General features: G+C 43.6%; 1 protein-coding gene across 1 annotated transcript in view; it reads left to right on the forward strand.

The window, feature by feature from the left end:
• The window catches only part of LOC106574162 (protein naked cuticle homolog 2-like), an 85125-nt gene extending 69475 nt beyond the window's left edge, over nt 1-15650 (forward strand). Inside the window, exons 4-10 of the mRNA XM_045697037.1 lie at nt 1589-1649; nt 2854-2993; nt 7829-7924; nt 8331-8484; nt 11910-11979; nt 12058-12176; nt 13866-15650. Coding sequence (XP_045552993.1) covers nt 1589-1649; nt 2854-2993; nt 7829-7924; nt 8331-8484; nt 11910-11979; nt 12058-12176; nt 13866-14533 — 1308 coding nt within the window. The 3' untranslated portion in view covers nt 14534-15650. The remainder of the gene's footprint in view (nt 1-1588; nt 1650-2853; nt 2994-7828; nt 7925-8330; nt 8485-11909; nt 11980-12057; nt 12177-13865) is intronic.
• Nucleotides 15651-27810: the final 12160 nt, after the last annotated feature.

The following is a 27810-nucleotide window of genomic DNA, read 5'->3' on the forward strand; positions in this document are numbered from 1 at the left end:
CCCCCTATCGAACCCAATCACATCCCACTGTAGCCCCCTATCGAACCCAATCACATCCCACTGTAGCCCCCTATCGAACCCAATCACATCCCACTGTAGCCCCCTATCGAACCCAATCACATCCCACTGTAGCCCCCTATCAAACCCAATCACATCCCACTGTAGCCCCCTATCAAACCCAATCACATCCCACTGTAGCCCCCTATCAAACCCAATCACATCCCACTGTAGCCCCCTATCAAACCCAATCACATCCCACTGTAGCCCCCTATCAAACCCAATCACATCCCACTGTAGCCCCCTATCAAACCCAATCACATCCCACTGTAGCCCCCTATCAAACCCAATCACATCCCACTGTAGCCCCCTATCAAACCCAATCACATCCCACTGTAGCCCCCTATCAAACCCAATCACATCCCACTGTAGCCCCCTATCGAACCCAATCACATCCCACTGTAGCCCCCTATCGAACCCAATCACATCCCACTGTAGCCCCCTATCAAACCCAATCACATCCCACTGTAGCCCCCTATCAAACCCAATCACATCCCACTGTAGCCCCCTATCAAACCCAATCACATCCCACTGTAGCCCCCTATCAAACCCAATCACATCCCACTGTAGCCCCCTATCAAACCCAATCACATCCCACTGTAGCCCCCTATCAAACCCAATCACATCCCACTGTAGCCCCCTATCAAACCCAATCACATCCCACTGTAGCCCCCTATCAAACCCAATCACATCCCACTGTAGCCCCCTATCAAACCCAATCACATCCCACTGTAGCCCCCTATCAAACCCAATCACATCCCACTGTAGCCCCCTATCAAACCCAATCACATCCCACTGTAGCCCCCTATCAAACCCAATCACATCCCACTGTTACATGTGAAATCCCAAGCCCCCATCTCTCAATGCCCAAGTAGAATCAGAACAAATATGAATTGCATCTTAAATGGCACCCTATTCCCTTTATAGTGCACTATACTTTTACCAAAGCCCTATGGGGTTCCATTTGGGTTTCAGCCTCTCTCCTGGAACAGGTCAAGATGACAGAGCACATATGTCTGTTTTGATAGATGCACAAGTGACTTTTATGGGAGTTGGAGGCAGCTTGAAAGCTTGGCAGTGCTGGCTCTCTCTCTGTCCGCCCCAGACAGTAAAGCATTATAAGCATGCAAATGCTCTAAGTGTTATTTTCTCTCTCTCTCTCTCTCTCTCTCTCTCTCTCTCTCTCTCTCTCTCTCTCTCTCTCTCTCTCTCTCTCTCTCTCTCATCTCTCCTCCCTCCTTCCCAGATTAGGAAATGCTTCAGCTGTAACTGGTTGTTTTCTCAGTGTCTGGCGTCAAAAAGCTGTAGATTTACTTACATCTCTCTCTCCTCCCTCTCTCTCTCTCCTCCCTCTCCCCCCTCTCTCTCCTCCCTCTCTCTCTCTCTTCCTTCTCTCTACCTCTCTCCTCCCTCTCTCTCTACCCCTCTCTCCTCTTTCTCTCCTCCCTCTCTTCTCCTCCCTATCTCTACCCCTCTCTCCTCCCTTTCTTTCTCTCTCTACCTGTCTGTCCTGCCTCTCTTTCCCTCCTAGGAGTTTCCACATAGTGAGCTGAAGGGTAGACAATTCTTAGACCATCACTGTCCCCTAGAGGGTAAGTAGAAGAATACATGTTTCAATGTTTCAGACTGGTAAGATATGAATAAATACTTTCATCTGCAGAGCACAGATCTGGGCCCGTCATCAACAAAAGCGTCTCAGAATAGTAGCGCTTATCTAGGATCTGTCCATATAATATGATTCATTATGATCTAAAAGTCTGAACTGATCCTAGACAAGCTCTCACAATCACTGATGCTGCATAGTTAACTACATGACTTGTATGTACAGCAGAATAACAATCTTTGAGTCCACATTCTATATGAGTCCATGATGAAAAACGTATTTCCTATTCCAAGTGGATGTTGTAAAGTTTTCAATAGAGTCTCATGTCTGTTACGTCTCTGTCTTAGGACCCCAGGAAGACTAGCTGTCATCATGTCTGTTACGTCTCTGTGTTGTTGGGTTTAGGACCCCAGGAAGACTAGCTGTCATCATGTCTGTTATGTCTCTGTGTTGTTGGGTTTAGAACCCCAGGAAGACTAGCTGTCATCATGTCTGTTACGTCTCTGTGTTGTTGGGTTTAGAACCCCAGGAAGACTAGCTGTCATCATGTCTGTTACGTCTCTGTGTTGTTGGGTTTAGGACCCCAGGAAGACTAGCTGTCATCATGTCTGTTACGTCTCTGTGTTGTTGGGTTTAGGACCCCAGGAAGACTAGCTGTCATCATGTCTGTTACGTCTCTGTGTTGTTGGGTTTAGGACCCCAGGAAGACTAGCTGTCATCATGTCTGTTACGTCTCTGTGTTGTTGGGTTTAGGACCCCAGGAAGACTAGCTGTCATCATGTCTGTTATGTCTCTGTGTTGTTGGGTTTAGAACCCCAGGAAGACTAGCTGTCATCATGTCTGTTATGTCTCTGTGTTGTTGGGTTTAGGACCCCAGGAAGACTAGCTGTCATCATGTCTGTTATGTCTCTGTGTTGTTGGGTTTAGGACCCCAGGAAGACTAGCTGTCATCATGTCTGTTATGTCTCTGTGTTGTTGGGTTTAGGACCCCAGGAAGACTAGCTGTCATCATGTCTGTTACGTCTCTGTGTTGTTGGGTTTAGGACCCCAGGAAGACTAGCTGTCATCATGTCTGTTATGTCTCTGTGTTGTTGGGTTTAGAACCCCAGGAAGACTAGCTGTCATCATGGCGTCAGCTAATGGGGATCTGAATAAAGATGAAGATAAAGATGTGTGTTGTTGTGTTGTTCCAGTGGTTCTACCTCCAGAGAAGGCTGCTGAGGGCTGTGACAGTTACCTGCAGTACCCCCACACAGACCCAGGGCCAGACAGGCAGCTACTGAGAGGAGGGGACGCAGGCAAAGGCTCTGGGAAGAAACGCATCAGCCTGGATGTAAGTTAGACACCAGTCTTTTTTACATCTTCCTCTGGATCTTATATGTTGAATGTAGTGTACACTACATGCTATGGATCTTATATGTTGAATGTAGTGTACACTACATGCTATGGATCTTATATGTTGAATGTAGTGTACACTACATGCTACGGATCTTATATGTTGAATGTAGTGTACACTACATGCTACGGATCTTATATGTTGAATGTAGTGTACACTACATGCTATGGATCTTATATGTTGAATGTAGAGTACACTACATGCTATGGATCTTATAAGTTTATTGTAGTGTACACTACATGCTATGGATCTTATAAGTTTATTGTAGTGTACACTACATGCTATGGATCTTATATGTTGAATGTAGTGTACACTACATGCTATGGATCTTATATGTTGAATGTAGTGTACACTACATGCTATGGATCTTATATGTTGAATGTAGTGTACACTACATGCTACGGATCTTATATGTTGAATGTAGTGTACACTACATGCTATGGCTCTTATATGTTGAATGTAGTGTAGACTACATGCTATAGATCTTATATGTTGAATGTAGTGTACACTACATGATATGGATCTTATATGTTGAATGTAGTGTACACTACATGCTAGAGATCTTATATGTTGAATGTAGAGTACACTACATGCTATGGATCTTATATGTTGAATGTAGTGTACACTACATGCTATGGATCTTATATGTTGAATGTAGTGTACACTACATGCTATGGATCTTATATGTTGAATGTAGTGTACACTACATGCTATGGATCTTATATGTTGAATGTAGAGTACACTACATGCTATGGATCTTATAAGTTTATTGTAGTGTACACTACATGCTATGGATCTTATAAGTTTATTGTAGTGTACACTACATGCTATGGATCTTATATGTTGAATGTAGTGTACACTACATGCTACGGATCTTATATGTTGAATGTAGTGTACACTACATGCTATGGATCTTATATGTTGAATGTAGTGTACACTACATGCTATGGATCTTATATGTTGAATGTAGTGTACACTACATGCTATGGATCTTATATGTTGAATGTAGAGTACACTACATGCTATGGATCTTATATGTTGAATGTAGTGTACACTACATGCTATGGATCTTATATGTTGAATGTAGTGTACACTACATGCTATGGATCTTATAAGTTTATTGTAGTGTACACTACATGCTATGGATCTTATATGTTTATTGTAGTGTACACTACATGCTATGGATCTTATATGTTGAATGTAGTGTACACTACATGCTATGGATCTTATATGTTGAATGTAGTGTACACTACATGCTATGGATCTTATATGTTGAATGTAGTGTACACTACATGCTATGGATCTTATATGTTGAATGTAGTGTACACTACATGCTATGGATCTTATATGTTGAATGTAGTGTACACTACATGCTATGGATCTTATATGTTGAATGTAGTGTACACTACATGCTATGGATCTTATATGTTGAATGTAGTGTACACTACATGCTATGGATCTTATATGTTTATTGTAGTGTACACTACATGCTATGGATCTTATATGTTGAATGTAGTGTACACTACATGCTATGGATCTTATATGTTGAATGTAGTGTACACTACATGCTATGGATCTTATATGTTGAATGTAGTGTACACTACATGCTATGGATCTTATATGTTGAATGTAGTGTACACTACATGCTATGGATCTTATATGTTGAATGTAGTGTACACTACATGCTATGGATCTTATATGTTGAATGTAGTGTACACTACATGCTATGGATCTTATATGTTGAATGTAGTGTACACTACATGCTATGGATCTTATATGTTGAATGTAGTGTACACTACATGCTATGGATCTTATATGTTGAATGTAGTGTACACTACATGCTATGGATCTTATATGTTGAATGTAGTGTACACTACATGCTATGGATCTTATATGTTGAATGTAGTGTACACTACATGCTATGGATCTTATATGTTGAATGTAGTGTACACTACATGCTATGGATCTTATATGTTGAATGTAGTGTACACTACATGCTATGGATCTTATATGTTGAATGTAGTGTACACTACATGCTATGGATCTTATATGTTGAATGTAGTGTACACTACATGCTACGGATCTTATATGTTGAATGTAGTGTACACTACATGCTATGGATCTTATATGTTGAATGTAGTGTACACTACATGCTATGGATCTTATATGTTGAATGTAGTGTACACTACATGCTATGGATCTTATATGTTGAATGTAGTGTACACTACATGCTATGGATCTTATATGTTGAATGTAGTGTACACTACATGCTATGGATCTTATATGTTGAATGTAGTGTACACTACATGCTATGGATCTTATATGTTGAATGTAGTGTACACTACATGCTATGGATCTTATATGTTGAATGTAGAGTACACTACATGCTATGGATCTTATATGTTGAATGTAGTGTACACTACATGCTATGGATCTTATATGTTGAATGTAGTGTACACTACATGCTATGGATCGTATAAGTTTATTGTAGTGTACACTACATGCTATGGATCTTATAAGTTTATTGTAGTGTACACTACATGCTATGGATCTTATATGTTGAATGTAGTGTACACTACATGCTATGGATCTTATATGTTGAATGTAGTGTACACTACATACTATGGATCTTATAAGTTTATTGTAGTGTACACTACATGCTATGGATCTTATATGTTGAATGTAGTGTACACTACATGCTACGGATCTTATATGTTGAATGTAGTGTACACTACATGCTATGGATCTTATATGTTGAATGTAGTGTACACTACATGCTATGGATCTTATATGTTGAATGTAGAGTACACTACATGCTATGGATCTTATATGTTTATTGTAGTGTACACTACATGCTATGGATCTTATATGTTGAATGTAGTGTACACTACATGATATGGATCTTATATGTTGAATGAAGTGTACACTACAGGCTAGATGTAGTGTACACTACATTCTCTCTCTCTTTCTGTCAGCTAGCTCCCTCTCTATGCCTGCAGCACAGCCTCTCTGCAAGGCCTGCCGCTCCGAACGTTTATTTATACAATTACAGTCATGTTACCAGATACCTCTGAATCAAAGTTACTTCCAGAAAAGCTGTAACTGAGAATTGTGGTTAACGTCTTTTTCCTGGACCAGGAAGAAAGACATGATGTTATATTGGGGTGGTAGGGCATTCCTCCTCCCCCTTTCCCTTCCCTCTCTTCTCCTTTTCTCCCTCTCTTCTCCAACTGCAGGTCGTCACGGCAGTTAAAGGGCTTTTGCTGAATGTGATTCTTTTACTGGTTTATATTCCTGCTTTGAAAAGCAGCCAGCAGGGGAGAGTGAGTGACTGTGGAAAAGCAGCCAGTAGTGGAGAGTGAGTGACTGTGGAAAAGCAGCCAGTAGTGGAGAGTGAGTGACTGTGGAAAAGCAGTCAGTAGTGGAGAGTGAGTGACTGTGGAAAAGCAGTCAGTAGTGGAGAGTGAGTGACTGTGGAAAAGCAGCCAGTAGTGGAGAGTGAGTGACTGTGGAAAAGCAGCCAGTAGTGGAGAGTGAGTGACTGTGGAAAAGCAGCCAGCAGGGGAGGGTGAGTGACTGTGGAAAAGCAGCCAGTAGTGGAGAGTGAGTGACTGTGGAAAAGCAGTCAGTAGTGGAGAGTGAGTGACTGTGGAAAAGCAGTCAGTAGTGGAGAGTGAGTGACTGTGGAAAAGCAGCCAGTAGTGGAGAGTGAGTGACTGTGGAAAAGCAGCCAGCAGGGGAGGGTGAGTGACTGTGGAAAAGCAGCCAGTAGTGGAGAGTGAGTGACTGTGGAAAAGCAGTCAGTAGTGGAGAGTGAGTGACTGTGGAAAAGCAGTCAGTAGTGGAGAGTGAGTGACTGTGGAAAAGCAGTCAGTAGTGGAGAGTGAGTGACTGTGGAAAAGCAGCCAGTAGTGGAGAGTGAGTGACTGTGGAAAAGCAGTCAGTAGTGGAGAGTGAGTGACTGTGAAAAAGCAGCCAGTAGTGGAGAGTGAGTGACTGTGGAAAAGCAGTCAGTATTGGAGAGTGAGTGACTGTGGAAAAGCAGCCAGTAGTGGAGAGTGAGTGACTGTGGAAAAGCAGCCAGTAGTGGAGAGTGAGTGACTGTGGAAAAGCAGCCAGTAGTGGAGAGTGAGTGACAGTGGAAAAGCAGCCAGTAGTGGAGAGTGAGTGACTGTGGAAAAGCAGCCAGTAGTGGAGAGTGAGTGACTGTGGAAAAGCAGTCAGTAGTGGAGAGTGAGTGACTGTGGAAAAGCAGCCAGTAGTGGAGAATGAGTGACTGTGGAAAAGCAGCCAGTAGTGGAGAGTGAGTGACTGTGGAAAAGCAGTCAGTAGTGGAGAGTGAGTGACTGTGGAAAAGCAGCCAGTAGTGGAGAGTGAGTGACTGTGGAAAAGCAGCCAGTAGTGGAGAGTGAGTGACTGTTGAAAAGGAGTCAGTAGTGGAGAGTGTGACTGAGTGGAGAGAATAAATGCTGCAGTAGGAAAGGAAAGGTTTGACTCTGCTGCCCTCTGCTGGTTGTCAAAGTCACTGTGTTTGTGTTTCTAGGCAAAGAGTATCACCTAGGATTTGTCCCAAATGGCACCCTATTCCCTATATAGTGCACAAATTTTGACCAGGGCCCATAGGGGTGTATTTTTGTTATTAAGTAAGTAAGCCTTGTCCCAGCCAGAACAGCCTTGTAGCGTGAGGCAGTCTGATGTACAAATACACTTCCTGGACAGGATGCTGTCTTTGTCATTAACAAGGAGTATTCCTTGTGTCTCCATGCCGACAGGACCTAGAGTGTGACGTATCAGTGGAGGAAGATAATCGTCAGGAATGGATCTTCACCCTCTATGATTTTGACAACAGTGGCAAAGTTACTAAAGAGGTAAGGCTTCCTTTTATTTATTCAACCCTTATTTTACCAGGTAAGTTGACTGAAAACACATTCTCATTTACAGCAACCACCTGGGGAATAGTTAAGGAGGGGATGAATGAGCCAATTGGAAGCTGGGGATGATTAGGCCATGATGGTATGAGGGCCAGATTGGGAATTTAGCCAGGACACCGGGGTTAACACCATATGTCTATGTCTGCATCCCAAATAGCACCCTCTTCCCGACATAGTGCACTACTTTTGACTACAGCCCTATAGATCCTGGTCAAAGTTAGTGCCCTATATAAGGAACAGTGGAGCCTTTATCTTTGTTCTTACTGAGAAGATTATATTGTGTTATAACATGTGTAATAATAAGCTGTGTTTGTCCACTCCTCCTCCTCCTCCTCCTCCCCAGGACATGTCCAGTCTGATGCACACCATCTATGATGTGGTGGATGCCTCGGTCAATCACTCGTCCTGCCACAGTAAGAGGAAGACCCTACGGGTCAAACTGACTGTCACACCAGAGCGCTGTCCTCGCAGGAGAGACCACATCTCCACTGGACCAGGTAAGAGACATGGAGGGAGGGATATATATATATATTGAGAGAGCGAGAGAGAACCTGACACCCTCAGCACACAGGGGGACAAACGCCTACCTGGAGGTGACAGCATTCCCTCCCCCATGTGCCCCCCTAGGCACAACTACGACAACATAACCAATAAAAACATGTCACAACTCCTGCAGCTCTGTCGCACGCTGGGCATGTATATAATCAATGGTAGGCTTTGAGGGGACTCCTACGGTAGGTACACCTATAGCTCATCTCTTGGCAGTAGTACTGTAGACTACTTTATCACTGACCTCAACCCACATTCTCTCAGAGCGTTCAGTCAGCCCACTGACAGCCCTATCAGATCACAGCAAAATTACAGTCTACTTGAACAGAGCAATACTCAAATCATGAATCAAATCATCAAAACCAAAGGAACTGAATAATATTAAGAAAGGCTATAGTGAAAAGGAAAGTAGTGTGGAAACCTACCAAAAAACAATTAGGCAACAACAAATTCAATCCCTTTTCGAAAATTTCCTGGACAAAACGTTTCACTGTAATAGTGAAGGTGTAAACTCGGCAGTAGAAAACCTAAACAGTATATTTTTCCTCTCAGCTTCCCTATCAAATCTCAACATTTCAAACAGAAAACCAAAGAAAATGAACAACAATGACAAATGGTTTAATGAAAAATGCAAAAACCTAAGAAAGAACTTGAGAAACCTATCCAACCAAAAACATAGAGACCCAGAAAACCTGAGCCTACGACTTCACTATGGTGAATCACTAAAACAATACAGAAATACACTACGGAAAAAGAAGGAACAGCACGTCAGAAATCAGCTCAATGTAATTGAAGAATCCATAGACTCTAACCACTACATGGAAAATGGGAAAATACTAAAGATACAACAACACGAAGAGTTATCTATCCGAAGTGGAGATGTGTGGATAAACCACTTCTCCAATCTTTTTGGCTCTATAACAAAGAAGAGCAAAAACATATACATGATCAAATACAAATGTTAGAATCAACTATTAAAGACTACCAGAACACACTGGATTCTCCACTACAGGACAAAACCCTCCAACCCAAAAAGGCCTGTGGTGTTGACAGTATCCTAAATGAAATGGTACAATATACAGGCCAGAAATGCCAATACTTAAACTCTTTAACATCATCCTTAGCTCTGGCATCTTCCCCAATATTTGGAACAAAGGACTGATCACCCCAATCCACAAAAGTGGAGACAAATTTGACCCCAATATTTACCATGGGATTTGCATCAACAGCAACCTTGGGAAAATCCTCTGTATTATCATTAACAGCAAACTGGTACATTTCCTCAGTGAAAACATTGTACTGAGAAAAAGTCAAATTGGATTTTTACCAAATTAACGTACGACAGACCACGTATTCACCCTGCACACCCTAATTGACAAACAAACAAACCAAAACAAAGGCAAAGGCAAAGTCTTCTCATGTTTTGTTGACTTCAAAAAAGCTTTTGACTCAATTTTGCATGAGGGTCTGCTATACAAATTGATGGAAAGTGGTGGTGGGGGGAAAAACATACAGCATTATAAAATCCTCAACATCAAATCCATGTACACAAACAACACGTCTGTGGTTAAAATTGTCAAAAAACACACATATTTTTTTCCACAGGGCTGTGGGGTGAGACAGGGATGCAGCTTAAGCCCCACCCTCTTCAACATACATATCAACGAATTGGCGAGGGCACTAGATCACTCTGCAGCACCCGGCCTCACCCTACTAGAATCTGAAGTCAAATGTCTACTGTTTGCTAATGATCTGGTGCTTCTATCCCCAACCAAGGAGGGCCTACAGCTGCACCTAGATCTTCTGCACAGATTCTGTCAGACCTGGGCCCTGACAGTAAATCTCAGTAAGACAAAAATAATGGTGTTCCAAAAAAGGTCCAGCTGCCAGGACCACAAATACAAATTCCATCTAGACACCGTTGCCCTAAAGCACACAAAACAACTATACATACCTCGGCCTAAACATCAGCACCACGGGTAACTTCCACAAAACTGTGAACGAGCTGAGAGACAAGGCAAGAAGGGCCTTCGATGCCATCAAAAGGAACATCAAATTTGACCTACCAATTAGGATCTGGCTAAAAATACTTGAATCAGTTATAGAACCCGTTGCCCTTTATGGTTGTGAGGTCTGGGGTCCGCTCACCAACCAAGAATTCACAAAATGGGACAAACACCAAATTGAGACTCTGCATGCAGAATTCTGCTAAAATATCCTCTGTGTACAACGTAAAACACCAAATAATGCATGCAGAGCAGAATTAGGCCAATACCAGCTAATTATCAAAATCCAGAAAAGAGACATTAAATTCTACAACCACCTAAAAGGAAGCGATTCCCAAACCTTCCATAACAAAGCCATCACCTACAGAGAGATGAACCTGGAGAAGAGTCCCCTAAGCAAGCTGGTCCTGGGGCTCTGTTCACAAACACAAACACACCCCACAGAGCCCCAGGACAGCAACACAATTAGACCCAACCAAATCATGAGAAAACAAAAAGATAATTGCTTGACACATTGGAAAAAATTTACAAAAAAACGGAGCAAACTAGAATGCTATTTGGCCCTAAACAGAAAGTACACAGTGGCAGAATACCTGACCACTGTGACTGACCCAAACTTAAGGAAAGCTTTGACTATGTACAGACTCAGTGAGTATAGCCTTGCTATTGAGAAAGTCCGCCGTAGGCAGACCTAGCCCTCAAGAGAAGACAGGCTATGTGCACACTGCCCACAAAATGAGGTGGAAACTGAGCTGCACTTCCTAACCTCCTGCCAAATGTATGACCATATTAGAGACACATATTTCCCTCAGATTACACAGACCCACAAACAATTTGAAAACAAAACCCAATTTTGATAAACTCCCATATCTATTGGGTGAAATACCACAGTGTGCCATCACAGCAGCAAGATTTGTGACCTGTTGCCACAAGAAAAGTTCAACCAGTGAAGAACAAACACCATTGTAAATACAACCCATATTTATGTTTATTTATTTCCCTTTTGTACTTTAACTATTTGCACATAATATGACATTTGAAATGTCTTTATTCTTTTGGAACTTAATTTTTGTTGTGTATTTCACTTTTTTTATCTTCTTCACTTGCTTTGGCAATGTTAACATATGTTTCCCATGCCAATAAACCCTTAAATAGAATATAATTGATTTTAATTGAGAGAGAGAGAGAGAGAGCGAGAGAGAGAGAGAGAGAGAGAGAGAGAGAGAGAGAGAGAGAAAGATCTATGTTAACTTTATCATGGCTGTATTCTGTCTCTCTCTATGGGATGTAGCTAGTTGTTTGTACAGGGCTGTTTATGTTGTAGTTGTTTATGTAGTTTATGTTTATATGTTGTTGTCTCTCATCAGACCGGGAGACGGCACGCCTTCACCAGGAGGAGGGACGATCAGCAGACAGACGGCTTTCTTCTCACATCAGGTCAGCACACACACGCACACACGCACACAAACACACACACAACACACACCCTAACAGACGTCTGTCCTCCTACACCAGGCCAGCCCACCCAGGTCAGAGCAGTGAGGGACAGCATTACTGTGTGGATGAGAACACTGAGAGGAGGAATCACTATCTGGACCTAGCTGGTATAGAGAACTACACCTCCAGGTTTGAAGGTTGGTACCACTCAGCTTATCTCGCTCCCTGTACAAAAAATTACAACGTGTTGGAGCCAGATAGCCAATTAAACTTCAAGAGAATAAAGTGGCCTTGTAGTGAACTTGTCTATTATACAACATACACTGCCTTCAGAGAGGATTCACTCCCCTTGACTTTTTCCACATTTTGTTGAGTTGGATTAAAATAGATTTAATTGTCATTTTTTGTCAACGATTTACAGAAAATACTCTGTATATCAAAGTGGAAGAAACATTTTAACATTTGTACAAAATAAAAAAAAACATGAGAAAAAAATAAGACAAATATATCTTGATTAGATAGGTATTCAACCCCCTGAGCTGTGAGTCTTTCTGGGTAAGTCTTTCTGGGTAGATTTCTACACCTGGATTGAGCAACATTTGTCCATTATTCTTTTCAAAATTCTCCAAGCTCTGTCAAATTGGTTCTTGATCATTTCCAGACAACCATTTTCAGGTCTTGCCATAGATTTTCAAGCAGTCCAAACTGATTTTCAAACAGTCCAAGTCCAAACTGTAAGTCTGCCACTAAGGAACATTCACTGTCTTCTTGGTAAACAATTCCAGTGTAGATTTGACCTTGTGTTTTAGGTTATTGTACTGCTGAAAGGTGAATTCATCTCCCAGTATCTAGTGGAAAGTAGACTGAACCAGGTTTTTCTCTAGGATTTTGCCTGTGCTTAGCTCCACTTCGTTTTCTTTTTTTATCCTGAAAAACTCCCCAGTCCTTAACGATTACAATCATACATGATGCAGCCACCACTATGCTGGAAAATATGGAAAGTGATACTCAGTAATGTGTTGGATTGGATTTGCCCCAAACATGACACTTTGTATTCAGGACAAAAAGTGAATTGCTTTGCCACATTTTTTTGCAGTTTTACTTTAGTGCCTTGTTGCAAACAGAATGCATGTTCTGGAATATTTTTATACTCTACAGTCTTCCTTCTTTTCACTCTGTCATTTAGATTAGTATTGTGGAGTAACTACAATGTTGTTGATCCATCCTCAGTTACCTCCTATCACGGCCATTAAACTCTGTAACTGTTTTAAAATGAGAATTGGCCTCATGGTAAAATCCCTGAGCGGTTTCCTTCCTCTCAGGCAACTGAGTTAGGAAGGACGCCTGTATCTTTATAGTGACTGGGTGTATTCATACACCATCCAAAGTGTAATTAATAACTTCACCATGCTCAAAGGGACATACAATGTCATCTTTTTTTATTTTTGCCCATCTACCAATAGGTGCAAAATCTCCCTGGTCTTTGTTGTTGAAGCTGTGTTTGAAATTCACTGCTTGACTGAGGGACCTTACAGATAATTGTACAGTATGTGTGGGGTACAGAGATGAGGTAGTCATTAAAACATGTTAAACGCTATTATTGCACACAGAGTAAGTCCATGCAACTTATTATGGGATTCTCTCTCTTTCTCTCTCTCTCTGTGTCATCTCTCTCTCTCTCTCTCTCTCTCTCTGTGATATCACTGTCTCTCACTCTCTGTAATCTCTCTCTCTCTCTCTCACTCTCTGTATTCTCTCTCTCTCTCTCTCTGTGATCTCTCTCTCTCACTCTCTGTACTCTCTCTCCGTCTATCTCTCTTTCTCGCTCTGTCTTTCTATCTCTCTCTTTTTTCTCTCTCTATTCTCTCTCTCTCTCCCTCCTCCAGGATCCACCCCTCCCCCGCCCCCCCAGGAGACCCATGTGCGGACCTCCCAGTCCCAGAACCGCTCCCGTTCCCAGGAGCCCGAGGCTCACGCCGCCCACCAGCGCCACTCGCAGGTCATCGGTGAGAACTACACCCCTCTAGAAGCCCGGGGTCGTGGCGCGTCACACTTCCTCAAGTCCCCCAAAGGAACATCTAAAGGAGCCGGCGTTGGAGGGACCAATGGGGGAATTGAAAGGGGCAAGTCCAGTAAATACCATGCTGGGGGGCATTACCCTCCTCAGCCTCCTCCACTCCAGACCCTGCTGCATACAGGGAACTCCTCATCTGGGGGTCACGGAGGTCAGGATGTGTACCACCTCCCCTCCTCCAGCCACCACCAGCACCCTCTGCAACACAGCCATAGCAAACGGCTCCGGGCCAAAGCCAGGGAGGGTCAGGGCCTGTCCCCGTCCAAAACGCCCCTGTCACCTCACTCCAATCCCCAGCAGCAGCAGCAGCAGGCTCCCCCGCCTCCCCCTTGTCTTGAGAGGGAGAAGGAGAGGGAGCAGGTATCTGGGCTGCACGGCAGCCCTGGGTCCTTTGTGTTGCCTTTGGTGCAGCGTCACGAGCACCGTCACCACCACGAACACCACCATCACCACCACTACCACCACCACCACCAGACATGACCCAATATGAGCCCAGTCACAGTAACAGTCAGAGACTGAGAGACCTTTAAAGGACTGACTGACCACACCCGTCTGTCTGAAGAAGGACTCAACCTCCTCACCCAATGGGAATGTCTCCGCTTCTGTCCTGAGGCTGCCCAATCTGAGATGGCACCCTATTCCCTATATAGTGCACTACTTTTGACCAGAGCCCTATTGGTTAGCCCTAACTCTAACCCTGTAGACGTTTGCCAAATGTAGTGCACTATATAACAAGGTGCCATTCAGACAGCCCAGAATCTGAACCCTCCTCCATTTTGTGCCAGGCAGGATGCCAGAGCCAGACAGTTTCCCTGAGATATCCTGGGATCAGACACACTGATGGAAACTGGAGTGTGGCTCACTTGACTGCTGTGGGTATTCGATTGTAAAGGGTTGCTGAAGACACGGTGGTGCAGTTTTGTAAGACGTTTTCTATGGCACAGTTCTGAATCTGAATCAAATGAGTTTAAACGTCCTGCTGGACTAAGCTACTCCTCTCTACACATGGACCTTCACAAAGGGAGAACAGATACAGTACAGCTCTATGTGGACAGAGGTCATCAAAAGTGACATCATTTCCTCCTTGGTGTTGACCCATAGATTTGCTTGTTCCCAGAAGCTAAGTACTGTCTCCTTCGTCCCAAATGGTACACCATTCCATTTTATAGTGTACTACCTTTGACCAGGGCTCATAGGGCTCTAGTCTAAAGTAGTGCAGTATTTAGGGAATAGCGTGACATTTGGGACACTACCTCTCCGTCAGAGTGGGTTGTGTGTGTTGTGTGTAGTAGAGCTTTCCTCCCAACGGTGAATCTCAGGTGTTAGGTGCTGCTCCTCCTGTTCTCTCTACTACTTCCTCATTGGAACCTGGAACCCTGCTGTTGGGCTTCCACAACCAGACGAACAATATCAAATCACCACTGACAGTTTAATGCAACAAAATATCTAGCTATATAAGCATTCACATCTATATATGTATACACCTTTTACTGTATAATTCTACTGTATTTATATGCATGTTATTTCATCACCAATTATAATAATGCATATATGTCTTTGTCGTTGATGTATTTTAATAAACATTATATATACTGTATATTCATATTGTTATGTTTCCTAGCCCTGTTATGTCCAAGGCTTAATGGTTTGTACCATGCGTCAAAGGATGGTGCTCTACTGCCACAGTGTGGTTAGAGATAGCAGAATACAATGTCCAGGGGATGGAGAAGGCCACTACAGGACTCCTGTTGCTGCCAGGAGGGATAGTGCATTCTGGAACTGTCTGCTTTGTGATTGTTTGTCAATGAAAAACGTGTTACAAATCGAATGTATAATCTATATATCCGATGCGTACAACGGCAGATAGCAAAACTATTGACAGCATTTCATTTAGGAGGGATTGATATGAGCAATCTGGGATTTTTTTACATACATTTTTTGATTGTTTAAATTAATTATATATAGGTTCTTGAAAAATAGAACTTATAAATGCCTCATACAATTTATACGTCTCATGAGCTGTCTTACCCCAGAACCCAAAATATAAGCCTGTTAAGGCAAGGTCTGCCGCCTATATTTCCGTGGTCAATATTGGCAACCCATTTGGAATTCCCCCTCCTTTGTAGGCGTATTGTCTCTGTATTCTTAAATGATTCAGAGATTAGATTAGCGCATAGATGAACGGTCTATAAGATAATGTTGTGTTTCATACCACGACATATACGACATTGTAATTACCGAGTAGCGCAACTCCCGGGTGCGCTACACTCTTTGAGCTCTGGCCATCAAGGATTTGTGCGGGAGCCAAATAAGATCCCGGGCTGTGACAAACAATGGTAGCAATGAAAGGCGAGGGGAGGGTTGGCTAAATGCAAATATCCACTTTGTGCTGTTGAGAGAACCTCCTCCAACACTGACAACTGGCCATTTCCATCCTAAGAATCCTACGCTGTAGGCTGAGAATAATGCACCTCAAATTCTGCCACGTCCCTTCTTTACAGCGAAGTTACAACTTATTGTAACTACGATTTAATTCACAACTTTGAAACGTGTTCGGTTCATTCCATCGAGCAAGAGTTGGACAACGGTCAGTGAAGATGGACATTTGGTGACCTCGGGTGTGTCGCGGGAGGGACAGGAAGCGTCTGTGCACCTGTGTGAGAACTAAACCAAAAGGTAAGCGACGCGTCGATCCGCTTGACATTCAAACAGGTACATTTGATTTATCTAAAAAAAAACTTTATTTTTAATTTGTGCTCAAAGTGCAGTTGTCAAACTTTCCATTTTAACAACACCGATTTAAATCACCCCAAACCCATGTTTGTTGGCCGCTGTATGGGCAATATAGTTTCGCATTGCTCTAAACGTTTTGTTCTGCGTTGCATGCTCTCACATAGCCTATCCACGGGCTACGTACACATTCCCAAACATCTCATTTGAGACTCCTGATGTTTTTCTCCACAGTAAAACAATAATAGTGTTTGAGACAAGAGGCAGAAAAACAGTGCAGCTTCGTTTAGAGACGCTAAGCCTTTCTAAACGTGATTATCCTTAGCCCGTCGATACGCTGGCTTTCATTCAAGACATGCATGAGAAAGGCTTTACGACACAATGGATCAGTGGGAGCTTGTCTGCTATTATAGAGGCACTGGGAAAGAGAGGAGGACTCTAGACGCACTGGGAAAGAGAGGAGGACTCTAGACGCACTGGGAAAGACAGGAGGACTCTAGACGCACTGGGAAAGACAGGAGGACTCTAGACGCACTGGGAAAGAGAGGAGGACTCTAGACGCACTGGGAAAGAGAGGAGGACTCTAGACGCACTGGGAAAGACAGGAGGACTCTAGACGCACTGGGAAAGAGAGGAGGACTCTAGACGCACTGGGAAAGAGAGGAGGACTCTAGACGCACTGGGAAAGACAGGAGGACTCTAGACGCACTGGGAAAGAGAGTAGGACTCTAGACGCACTGGGAAAGAGAGGAGGACTCTAGACGCACTGGGAAAGACAGGAGGACTCTAGACGCACTGGGAAAGAGAGGAGGACTCTAGACGCACTGGGAAAGAGAGGAGGACTCTAGACGCACTGGGAAAGAGAGGAGGACTCTAGACGCACTGGGAAAGACAGGAGGACTCTAGACGCACTGGGAAAGAGAGGAGGACTCTAGACGCACTGGGAAAGACAGGAGGACTCTAGACGCACTGGGAAAGAGAGGAGGAATCTTTCGTGAATATTGATATTGTCATGAGAGAGAGAGAGCGAGAGAGAGAGAGAGTGAATGACTGACTGACATGGATGGAACACATTACAGATCAGTGGATGGAACACATTACAGATCAGTGGATGGAACACATTACAGATCAGTGGATGGAACACATTACAGATCAGTGGATGGAACACATTACAGATCAGTGGATGGAACACATTACAGATCAGTGGATGGAACACATTACAGATCAGTGGATGGAACACATTACAGATCAGTGGATGGAACACATTACAGATCAGTGGATGCTGCGGTCAGGAAGTCGAGTAATTCAGCTATTTAAAAACATTTTGTGGAAAATGCCTCATACCTGACAATTATAAATAATACATTCATGTTGTAAATTAGTCCACAAACTAGTGAAGTTACAATTCATTTAAAGTGCATTTCACAACATACTTTACAAAGAAAGTAAGAATTTGCTCCAAATAATTTTCTAGTAATCTGCAAACAAAAATTGGCTTTGGGGTTGAATGCTACTGTGGAAATTAACTGTATCCCTGCAGGAAGACATCAAAGCAGACTCGACATGAGGGCTTTCTTCACAACAATTGCCCCATTCTACCACCCTACTACCCTACCCCTGGCCTGGCCTGGCCTGGCCACCCCCACACTCCCCATCCCCTGTTTCCACTTGATTAAGCCCCAAGCTCCTGAGTCCAATCTGGAGGGAAAATGCTTCACTAATTCTAATATCAGTCCCAAATGGCTCCCTGTTTAGTGCACTATGTTTGACCACTACCCTAGGAGCTGGTCAAAAAAACATATATGGAATAAGGTGCCATTTGGAAACACATTAAGACTCCTGTTCCCAACAAATGAGGAAGACATTTTGTCTCTCTGCTTTCATTTGAGTCAGACCCTGACTAGTTGTCAAGAGTTTTACTTTTCCCCCCTCTCTCGTTTACTGACCACCATATTGTTGGGGAAATGGAGTGAGCGAAACAGAAGGACACAGAGAGGTGAATTGTGAAGCGATGGATGGGGAAGAAGACTCCTGCTGGGTGATTCCCAGTGTCCCAAATGGCACCCTATTCTCTATTGGGCCCTATGGGTTCTAGTCTAAAGTAGTGCACTATACAGGGAATAGGGTGCCATTTGGGATGCAAGCCGAGAGCATATTCCCCTCTGACCTATAGGGCCCATAGGATGCCAAATCCACTGTTGTCCTCATCACTCGTCCTCAGCTTAATAATTAACTATTTCTATATGTGATACAATAGTTGTTATTGCTAATGAAGAGAGAATAAGGTAAATGTTTATTTCAGATCATTATTATTCGTAGAATCTGAAAAATGTAAAAACTTTTGAGGTGTATTGTCCCTTTAACTAATATAATCAGTTGCCATGGCAGGCTGCACTGGTTTCTGATTGACAGGGTTTAGAGCTCTGCTGTCTGATTGACAAGGTTTAAAGCTCTGCTGTCTGATTGTCAGGGTTTAAAGCTCTGCTGTCTGATTGACAGGGTTTAAAGCTCTGCTGTCTGATTGACAGGGTTTAGAGCTCTGCTGTCTGATTGACAGGGTTTAGAGCTCTGCTGTCTGATTGACAAGGTTTAAAGCTCTGCTGTCTGATTGACAGGGTTTAGAGCTCTGCTGTCTGATTGACAGGGTTTAGAGCTCTGCTGTCTGATTGACAGGGTTTAGAGCTCTGCTGTCTGATTGACAGGGTTTAGAGCTCTGCTGTCTGATTGACAGGGTTTAGAGCTCTGCTGTCTGATTGACAGGGTGTAGAGCTGTGCTGTCTGATTGACAGGGTTTAAAGCTCTGCTGTCTGATTGACACAGTTTAGAGCACTGCTGTCTCATTGACAGGGTTTAAAGCTCTGCTGTCTGATTGACAGGGTTTAGAGCTCTGCTGTCTCATTGACAGGGTTTAAAGCTCTGCTGTCTGATTGACAGGGTTTAGAGCTCTGCTGTCTGATTGACACAGTTTAGAGCACTGCTGTCTCATTGACAGGGTTTAAAGCTCTGCTGTCTGATTGACAGGGTTTAGAGCTCTGCTGTCTGATTGACAGGGATGAGAGCTCTGCTGTCTAATTGACAGGGATGAGAGCGCTGCTCTCTGATTGAGAGGGATGAGAGCTGTGCTGTCTGATTGACAGGGTTTAGAGCTCTGCTGTCTGATTGACAGGGTTTAGAGCTCTGCTGTCTGATTGACAGGGTTTAAAGCTCTGCTGTCTGATTGACAGGGTTTAGAGCTCTGCTGTCTGATTGACAGGGTTTAGAGCTCTGCTGTCTGATTGACAGGGTGTAGAGCTGTGCTGTCTGATTGACAGGGTTTAGAGCTCTGCTGTCTGATTGACAGGGTTTAGAGCTCTGCTGTCTGATTGACAGGGTTTAAAGCTCTGCTGTCTGATTGACAGGGTTTAGAGCTCTGCTGTCTAATTGACAGGGTTTAAAGCTCTGCTGTCTGATTGACAGGGTTTAAAGCTCTGCTGTCTGATTGACACAGTTTAGAGCACTGCTGTCTCATTGACAGGGTTTAAAGCTCTGCTGTCTGATTGACAGGGTTTAGAGCTCTGCTGTCTGATTGACACAGTTTAGAGCACTGCTGTCTCATTGACAGGGTTTAAAGCTCTGCTGTCTGATTGACAGGGTTTAGAGCTCTGCTGTCTGATTGACAGGGATGAGAGCTCTGCTGTCTAATTGACAGGGATGAGAGCGCTGCTCTCTGATTGAGAGGGATGAGAGCTCTGCTGTCTGATTGACATGGTTTAAAGCTCTGCTGTCTGATTAACAGGGTTTGGAGCACTGATGTCTGATTGACAGGGTTTAGAGCTCTGCTGTCTGATTGACAGGGTTTAGAGCTCTGCTGTCTGATTGACAGGGTGTAGAGCTGTGCTGTCTGATTGACAGGGTTTAGAGCTCTGCTGTCTGATTGACAGGGTTTAGAGCTCTGCTGTCTGATAGACAGGGTTTAGAGCTCTGTCTAATTGACAGGGTTTAGAGCTCTGCTGTCTAATTGACAGGGTTTAGAGCTCTGCTGTCTGATAGACAGGGTTTAAAGCTCTGCTGTTTGATTGACAGGGTTTAGAGCTCTGCTGTCTGATTAACAGGGTTTAGAGCTCTGCTGTCAAATTGACAGGGTTTAGAGCACTGCTGTCTGATTGACACGGTTTAGAGCTCTGCTGTCTGATTGGCAGGGTGTAGAGCAGTGGGTCATGGGGGATGGTCGACCCCTGTGGCCAGCCAGTTTGACCGCTCTCGTAACTGCACATCAATACGGAGCATAGCATGTTTGTGTTATCTATCTTGTGTTAGCAACAACTTGCCAACAAGAGGTTTGAAAGAAAGGGTTTTATCTGGTAGTATTTGCCTCTATAAATATGGATACTAAAATTACATTGAGGACTACATGTTCACAAGCCAAAAGGTATGGAAGGGAAGTCTGCAGAGTTAGAGACTAGTGTACTATCTGAAGGGTATGGAAGGGAAGACTGCAGAGTTAGAGACTAGTGTACTATCTGAAGGGTATGGAAGGGAAGACTGCAGAGTTACAGACTAGTGTACTATCTGAAGGGTATGGAAGGGAAGACTGCAGAGTTACAGACTAGTGTACTATCTGAAGGGTATGGAAGGGAAGTCTGCAGAGTTAGAGACTAGTGTACTATCTGAAGGGTATGGAAGGGAAGTCTGCAGAGTTAGAGACTAGTGTACTATCTGAAGGGTATGGAAGGGAAGACTGCAGAGTTAGAGACTAGTGTACTATCTGAAGGGTATGGAAGGGAAGACTGCAGAGTTAGAGACTAGTGTACTATCTGAAGGGTATGGAAGGGAAGTCTGCAGAGTTAGAGACTAGTGTACTATCTGAAGGGTATGGAAGGGAAGTCTGCAGAGTTAGAGACTAGTGTACTATCTGAAGGGTATGGAAGGGAAGACTGCAGAGTTAGAGACTAGTGTACTATCTGAAGGGTATGGAAGGGAAGACTGCAGAGTTAGAGACTAGTGTACTATCTGAAGGGTATGGAAGGGAAGTCTGCAGAGTTAGAGACTAGTGTACTATCTGAAGGGTATGGAAGGGAAGTCTGCAGAGTTAGAGACTAGTGTACTATCTGAAGGGTATGGAAGGGAAGTCTGCAGAGTTAGAGACTAGTGTACTATCTGAAGGGTATGGAAGGGAAGTCTGCAGAGTTAGAGACTAGTGTACTATCTGAAGGGTATGGAAGGGAAGTCTGCAGAGTTAGAGACTAGTGTACTATCTGAAGGGTATGGAAGGGAAGTCTGCAGAGTTAGAGACTAGTGTACTATCTGAAGGGTATGGAAGGGAAGTCTGCAGAGTTACAGACTAGTGTACTATCTGAAGGGTATGGAAGGGAAGTCTGCAGAGTTAGAGACTAGTGTACTATCTGAAGGGTATGGAAGGGAAGACTGCAGAGTTACAGACTAGTGTACTATCTGAAGGGTATGGAAGGGAAGTCTGCAGAGTTAGAGACTAGTGTACTATCTGAAGGGTATGGAAGGGAAGACTGCAGAGTTAGAGACTAGTGTACTATCTGAAGGGTATGGAAGGGAAGACTGCAGAGTTAGAGACTAGTGTACTATCTGAAGGGTATGGAAGGGAAGTCTGCAGAGTTACAGACTAGTGTACTATCTGAAGGGTATGGAAGGGAAGACTGCAGAGTTAGAGACTAGTGTACTATCTGAAGGGTATGGAAGGGAAGTCTGCAGAGTTAGAGACTAGTGTACTATCTGAAGGGTATGGAAGGGAAGACTGCAGAGTTAGAGACTAGTGTACTATCTGAAGGGTATGGAAGGGAAGACTGCAGAGTTACAGACTAGTGTACTATCTGAAGGGTATGGAAGGGAAGACTGCAGAGTTAGAGACTAGTGTACTATCTGAAGGGTATGGAAGGGAAGACTGCAGAGTTAGAGACTAGTGTACTATCTGAAGGGTATGGAAGGGAAGACTGCAGAGTTACAGACTAGTGTACTATCTGAAGGGTATGGAAGGGAAGTCTGCAGAGTTACAGACTAGTGTACTATCTGAAGGGTATGGAAGGGAAGACTGCAGAGTTACAGACTAGTGTACTATCTGAAGGGTATGGAAGGGAAGTCTGCAGAGTTACAGACTAGTGTACTATCTGAAGGGTATGGAAGGGAAGACTGCAGAGTTACAGACTAGTGTACTATCTGAAGGGTATGGCCACACTGGTAGTGTTTGCTGGCTGAGAGTACAACAGAGTGCCATAATTGTGAAACCGAGTGCAGCAGATGTACAATCACGCCGAAAATGACGTCAGTCAGACGCCCAACAGCGAGTGGGTGATCCCTAAAACCCGCTGCGGCGAACGAACGGCGAACGAACTGCAGATGACTGGCAGATGGACATTCGGTGCGGTGTGTGTTCCCTTACTGCAGGTAGATGGTTCCTCTATTTGGAAGTGAACCCTAGTTCTCTGGGTCTGGTGTGAATACCACCAATGTACATAGTTTATGACAGCTGTTTAACCGTAGAAGACAAAGCTTTGACATTTCACTGGACCACCTCTTGATCAGTCATTTATTAGGGCTGTTAAACCCACCGGGCTATAGTCTCTATATTTTCAGGATGGTTGCTCAATGTCATAGGGGTTCGTCCCAAATGGCCTGCTATTCCCTATATAGTGAGCTACTTTTGACCAGAAGCCTATAGGGAATAGGGTGCTATTTGGGACTTTACCATAATCATCTAGTCTGCTGCTCTGTGTTTAGCACACAGAATACGGTTCAATCTTTTCAACTTTTAATTCAATTTAAACATGTACTTTGGACCACCACTCCCCCAAAATGTTTGTGAGCAATTAAAACAATTAGTGTGATTACAAAGAGCCACCCAAACAGTTACAGTCCACATGCAGACCAGACCACTGTGGGGTTGCCTAGCGATGTACACTGTTTCTCTCTCTCACTCTGTCTCTCGCTTTCTCTCTCTTTCTCTGTCTCTCTGTCTTTCTCTCTCTTTCTTTCTCTGTCTCTCTCTCTATCTCTGTCTCTCTCTCTCACTCTGTCTCTCGCTTTCTCTCTCTTTCTCTGTCTCTGTCTCTCTCTCTCTTTCTCTGTCTCTATCTCTCTGTCTCTCTCTCTCTCTGTCTCTCTCTCTCTCTCTCTCTCTCTCTCTCTCTCTCTGTCTCTCTCCCCCCACTCCTCTTCCCTCTCCTGCATACTAATAGACAGACTGAAAGCTGCTTTCAAATCATATCTGTCAGACTCCTTATTAATATCCCACACTTCTTCACTTTCTGTCTGTTCTCTGTCTCTCTCTTCCTGTTTCTGTCTGTTCTCTGTCTCTCTCTTCCTGTTTCTGTCTGTTCTCTGTCTCTCTCTTCCTGTTTCTGTTTCTGTCTGTTCTCTGTCTCTCTCTTCCTGTTTCTGTCTGTTCTCTGTCTCTCTCTTCCTGTTTCTGTCTGTTCTCTGTCTCTCTCTTCCTGTTTCTGTCTGTTCTCTGTCTCTCTCTTCCTGTTTCTGTCTGTTCTCTGTCTCTCTCTTCCTGTTTCTGTCTGTTCTCTGTCTCCCTCTTCCTGTTTCTGTCTGTTCTCTGTCTCTCTCTTCCTGTTTCTGTCTGTTCTCTGTCTCTCTCTTCCTGTTTCTGTCTGTTCTCTGTCTCCCTCTTCCTGTTTCTGTCTGTTCTCTGTCTCCCTCTTCCTGTTTCTGTCTGTTCTCTGTCTCTCTCTTCCTGTTTCTGTCTGTTCTCTGTCTCTCTCTTCCTGTTTCTGTCTGTTCTCTGTCTCTCTCTTTCTGTTTCTGTCTGTTCTCTGTCTCTCTCTTCCTGTTTCTGTCTGTTCTCTGTCTCTCTCTTCCTGTTTCTGTCTGTTCTCTGTCTCTCTCTTCCTGTTTCTGTCTGTTCTCTGTCTCTCTTCCTGTTTCTGTCTGTTCTCTGTCTCTCTCTTCCTGTTTCTGTCTGTTCTCTGTCTCTCTCTTCCTGTTTCTGTCTGTTCTCTGTCTCTCTCTTCCTGTTTCTGTCTGTTCTCTGTCTCTCTCTTCCTGTTTCTGTCTGTTCTCTGTCTCTCTCTTCCTGTTTCTGTCTGTTCTCTGTCTCTCTCTTTCTGTTTCTGTCTGTTCTCTGTCTCTCTCTTCCTGTTTCTGTCTGTTCTCTGTCTCTCTCTTCCTGTTTCTGTCTGTTCTCTGTCTCCCTCTTCCTGTTTCTGTCTGTTCTCTGTCTCTCTCTTTCTGTTTCTGTCTGTTCTCTGTCTCTCTCTTCCTGTTTCTGTCTGTTCTCTGTCTCTCTCTTCCTGTTTCTGTCTGTTCTCTGTCTCTCTCTTCCTGTTTCTGTCTGTTCTCTGTCTCTCTCTTCCTGTTTCTGTCTGTTCTCTGTCTCCCTCTTCCTGTTTCTGTCTGTTCTCTGTCTCCCTCTTCCTGTTTCTGTCTGTTCTCTGTCTCTCTCTTCCTGTTTACCGTATAAGACAAAGCTTTGACATCTCACTGGACCACCTGTCCTACTGCCTACCTTATGTAGCTCTTCACTCTCCTAGTAGCCTGTCCTACTGCCTACCTTATGTAGCTCTTCACTCTCCTAGTAACCTGTCCTACTGCCTACCTTATGTAGCTCTTCACTCTCCTAGTAACCTGTCCTACTGCCTACCTTATGTAGCTCTTCACTCTCCTAGTAGCCTGTCCTACTGCCTACCTTATGTAGCTCTTCACTCTCCTAGTAACCTGTCCTACTGCCTACCTTATGTTGCTCTTCACTCTCCTAGTAGCATACGAGGTATTCATGTCATTACACAGCATACGAGGCATTCATGTCATTACACAGCATATGAGGCATTTGTGTCATTACACAGCATACGAGGTATTCATGTCATTACACAGCATACGAGGTATTCATGTCATTACACAGCATACGAGGTATTCATGTCATTACACAGCATACGAGGCATTCATGTCATTACACAGCATATGAGGCATTCATGTCATTACACAGCATACAAGGCATTCATGTCATTACACAGCATATGAGGCATTTGTGTCATTACACAGCATACGAGGTATTCATGTCATTACACAGCATACGAGGTATTCATGTCATTACACAGCATACGAGGTATTCATGTCATTACACAGCATACGAGGCATTCATGTCATTACACAGCATACGAGGTATTCATGTCATTACACAGCATACGAAGTATTCATGTCATTACACAGCATACGAGGCATTCATGTCATTACACAGCATACGACGTATTCATGTCATTACACAGCATACGAGGCATTCATGTCATTACACAGCATACGAGGTATTCATGTCATTACACAGCATACGAGGTATTCATGTCATTACACAGCATACGAGGCATTCATGTCATTACACAGCATACGAGGTATTCATGTCATTACACAGCATACGAAGTATTCATGTCATTACACAGCATACGAGGCATTCATGTCATTACACAGCATACGACGTATTCATGTCATTACACAGCATACGAGGCATTCATGTCATTACACAGCATACGAGGCATTCATGTCATTACACAGCATACTAGACATTCATGCCTTTAAATACAATCAAGTCTTTTAAAAATAACAAAGGGAGCCTTGAATGATTAAACATTAAATAAATAACTTGATTTTCTGCTAAACATCCATTTGAATATTTGATCAAAAGCCCTGTGTATTTTGAATGGGTGTTTGATTCAGGAAAACATTTGGATCAGTTACGGGTCTACTTTCGACAGGTCCAACAAAGCACATTAGCAGGGTAGTCATAGGTGTATTTTGTTAGGATGTATCGGCATTAACATTGGAATATGGGATGGTTCTGATACAGGTCTTGTGGATCATCATTCTCCTCAGTGCGCTGCAGCCTATTATGGGATGGTTCTGATACAGGTCTTGTGGATCATCATTCTCCTCAGTACACTGCAGTCTATTATGGGATGGTTCTGATACAGGTCTTGTGGATCATCATTCTCCTCAGTACACTGCAGTCTATTATGGGATGGTTCTGATACAGGTCTTGTGGATCATCATTCTCCTCAGTACACTGCAGCCTATTATGGGATGGTTCTGATACAGGTCTTGTGGATCATCATTCTCCTCAGTACACTGCAGTCTATTATGGGATGGTTCTGATACAGGTCTTGTGGATCATCATTCTCCTCAGTACACTGCAGTCTATTATGGGATGGTTCTGATACAGGTCTTGTGGATCATCATTCTCCTCAGTGCGCTGCAGCCTATTATGGGATGGTTCTGATACAGGTCTTGTGGATCATCATTCTCCTCAGTGCGCTGCAGCCTATTATGGGATGGTTCTGATACAGGTCTTGTGGATCATCATTCTCCTCAGTGCGCTGCAGCCTATTATGGGATGGTTCTGATACAGGTCTTGTGGATCATCATTCTCCTCAGTACACTGCAGTCTATTATGGGATGGTTCTGATACAGGTCTTGTGGATCATCATTCTCCTCAGTACACTGCAGCCTATTATGGGATGGTTCTGATACAGGTCTTGTGGATCATCATTCTCCTCAGTACACTGCAGTCTATTATGGGATGGTTCTGATACAGGTCTTGTGGATCATCATTCTCCTCAGTGCGCTGCAGCCTATACGTATCGCAATGTGATACATTTCAATCATCAGAAAAATAGGTTTCATCATAGCCACACATTTCTCTGGCCCAGCCAATGTTGGAAGCCTAGCACGACTAGTGTCTATAGCTGCTGTGGTTGAGAGTGAAATGTAGTAGGTTAAAAAGGTGTGCAGACACAGCACGTTAAGGCCCAAACCGGCCATTGGGTTCAGGCTGAGAAAGGTGCCATTTAGGACCCAGTCCACATGTTTTCTCTTCTGCCATCAGTAGTTCTGTTATCCATGCCGTAGGGACTGTCATGGATCCCATGCTGTTTAGCAGGAATGTATCTCTCTCTGGTTATAAGAGACATTTGTTCCAGACTCAAAAGCTTTGAAAACACAGATCATTCCAGGAATCTGTCTACAAACAGGAAGGAGCCATTATACTGATAAAGTCTACTCTCATAAACAACCTAGTTTAGAAGAAGAAC

The sequence above is a fragment of the Salmo salar genome, chromosome ssa02, assembly GCF_905237065.1.
Source record: "Salmo salar chromosome ssa02, Ssal_v3.1, whole genome shotgun sequence".
NCBI lineage: Eukaryota > Metazoa > Chordata > Actinopteri > Salmoniformes > Salmonidae > Salmo > Salmo salar.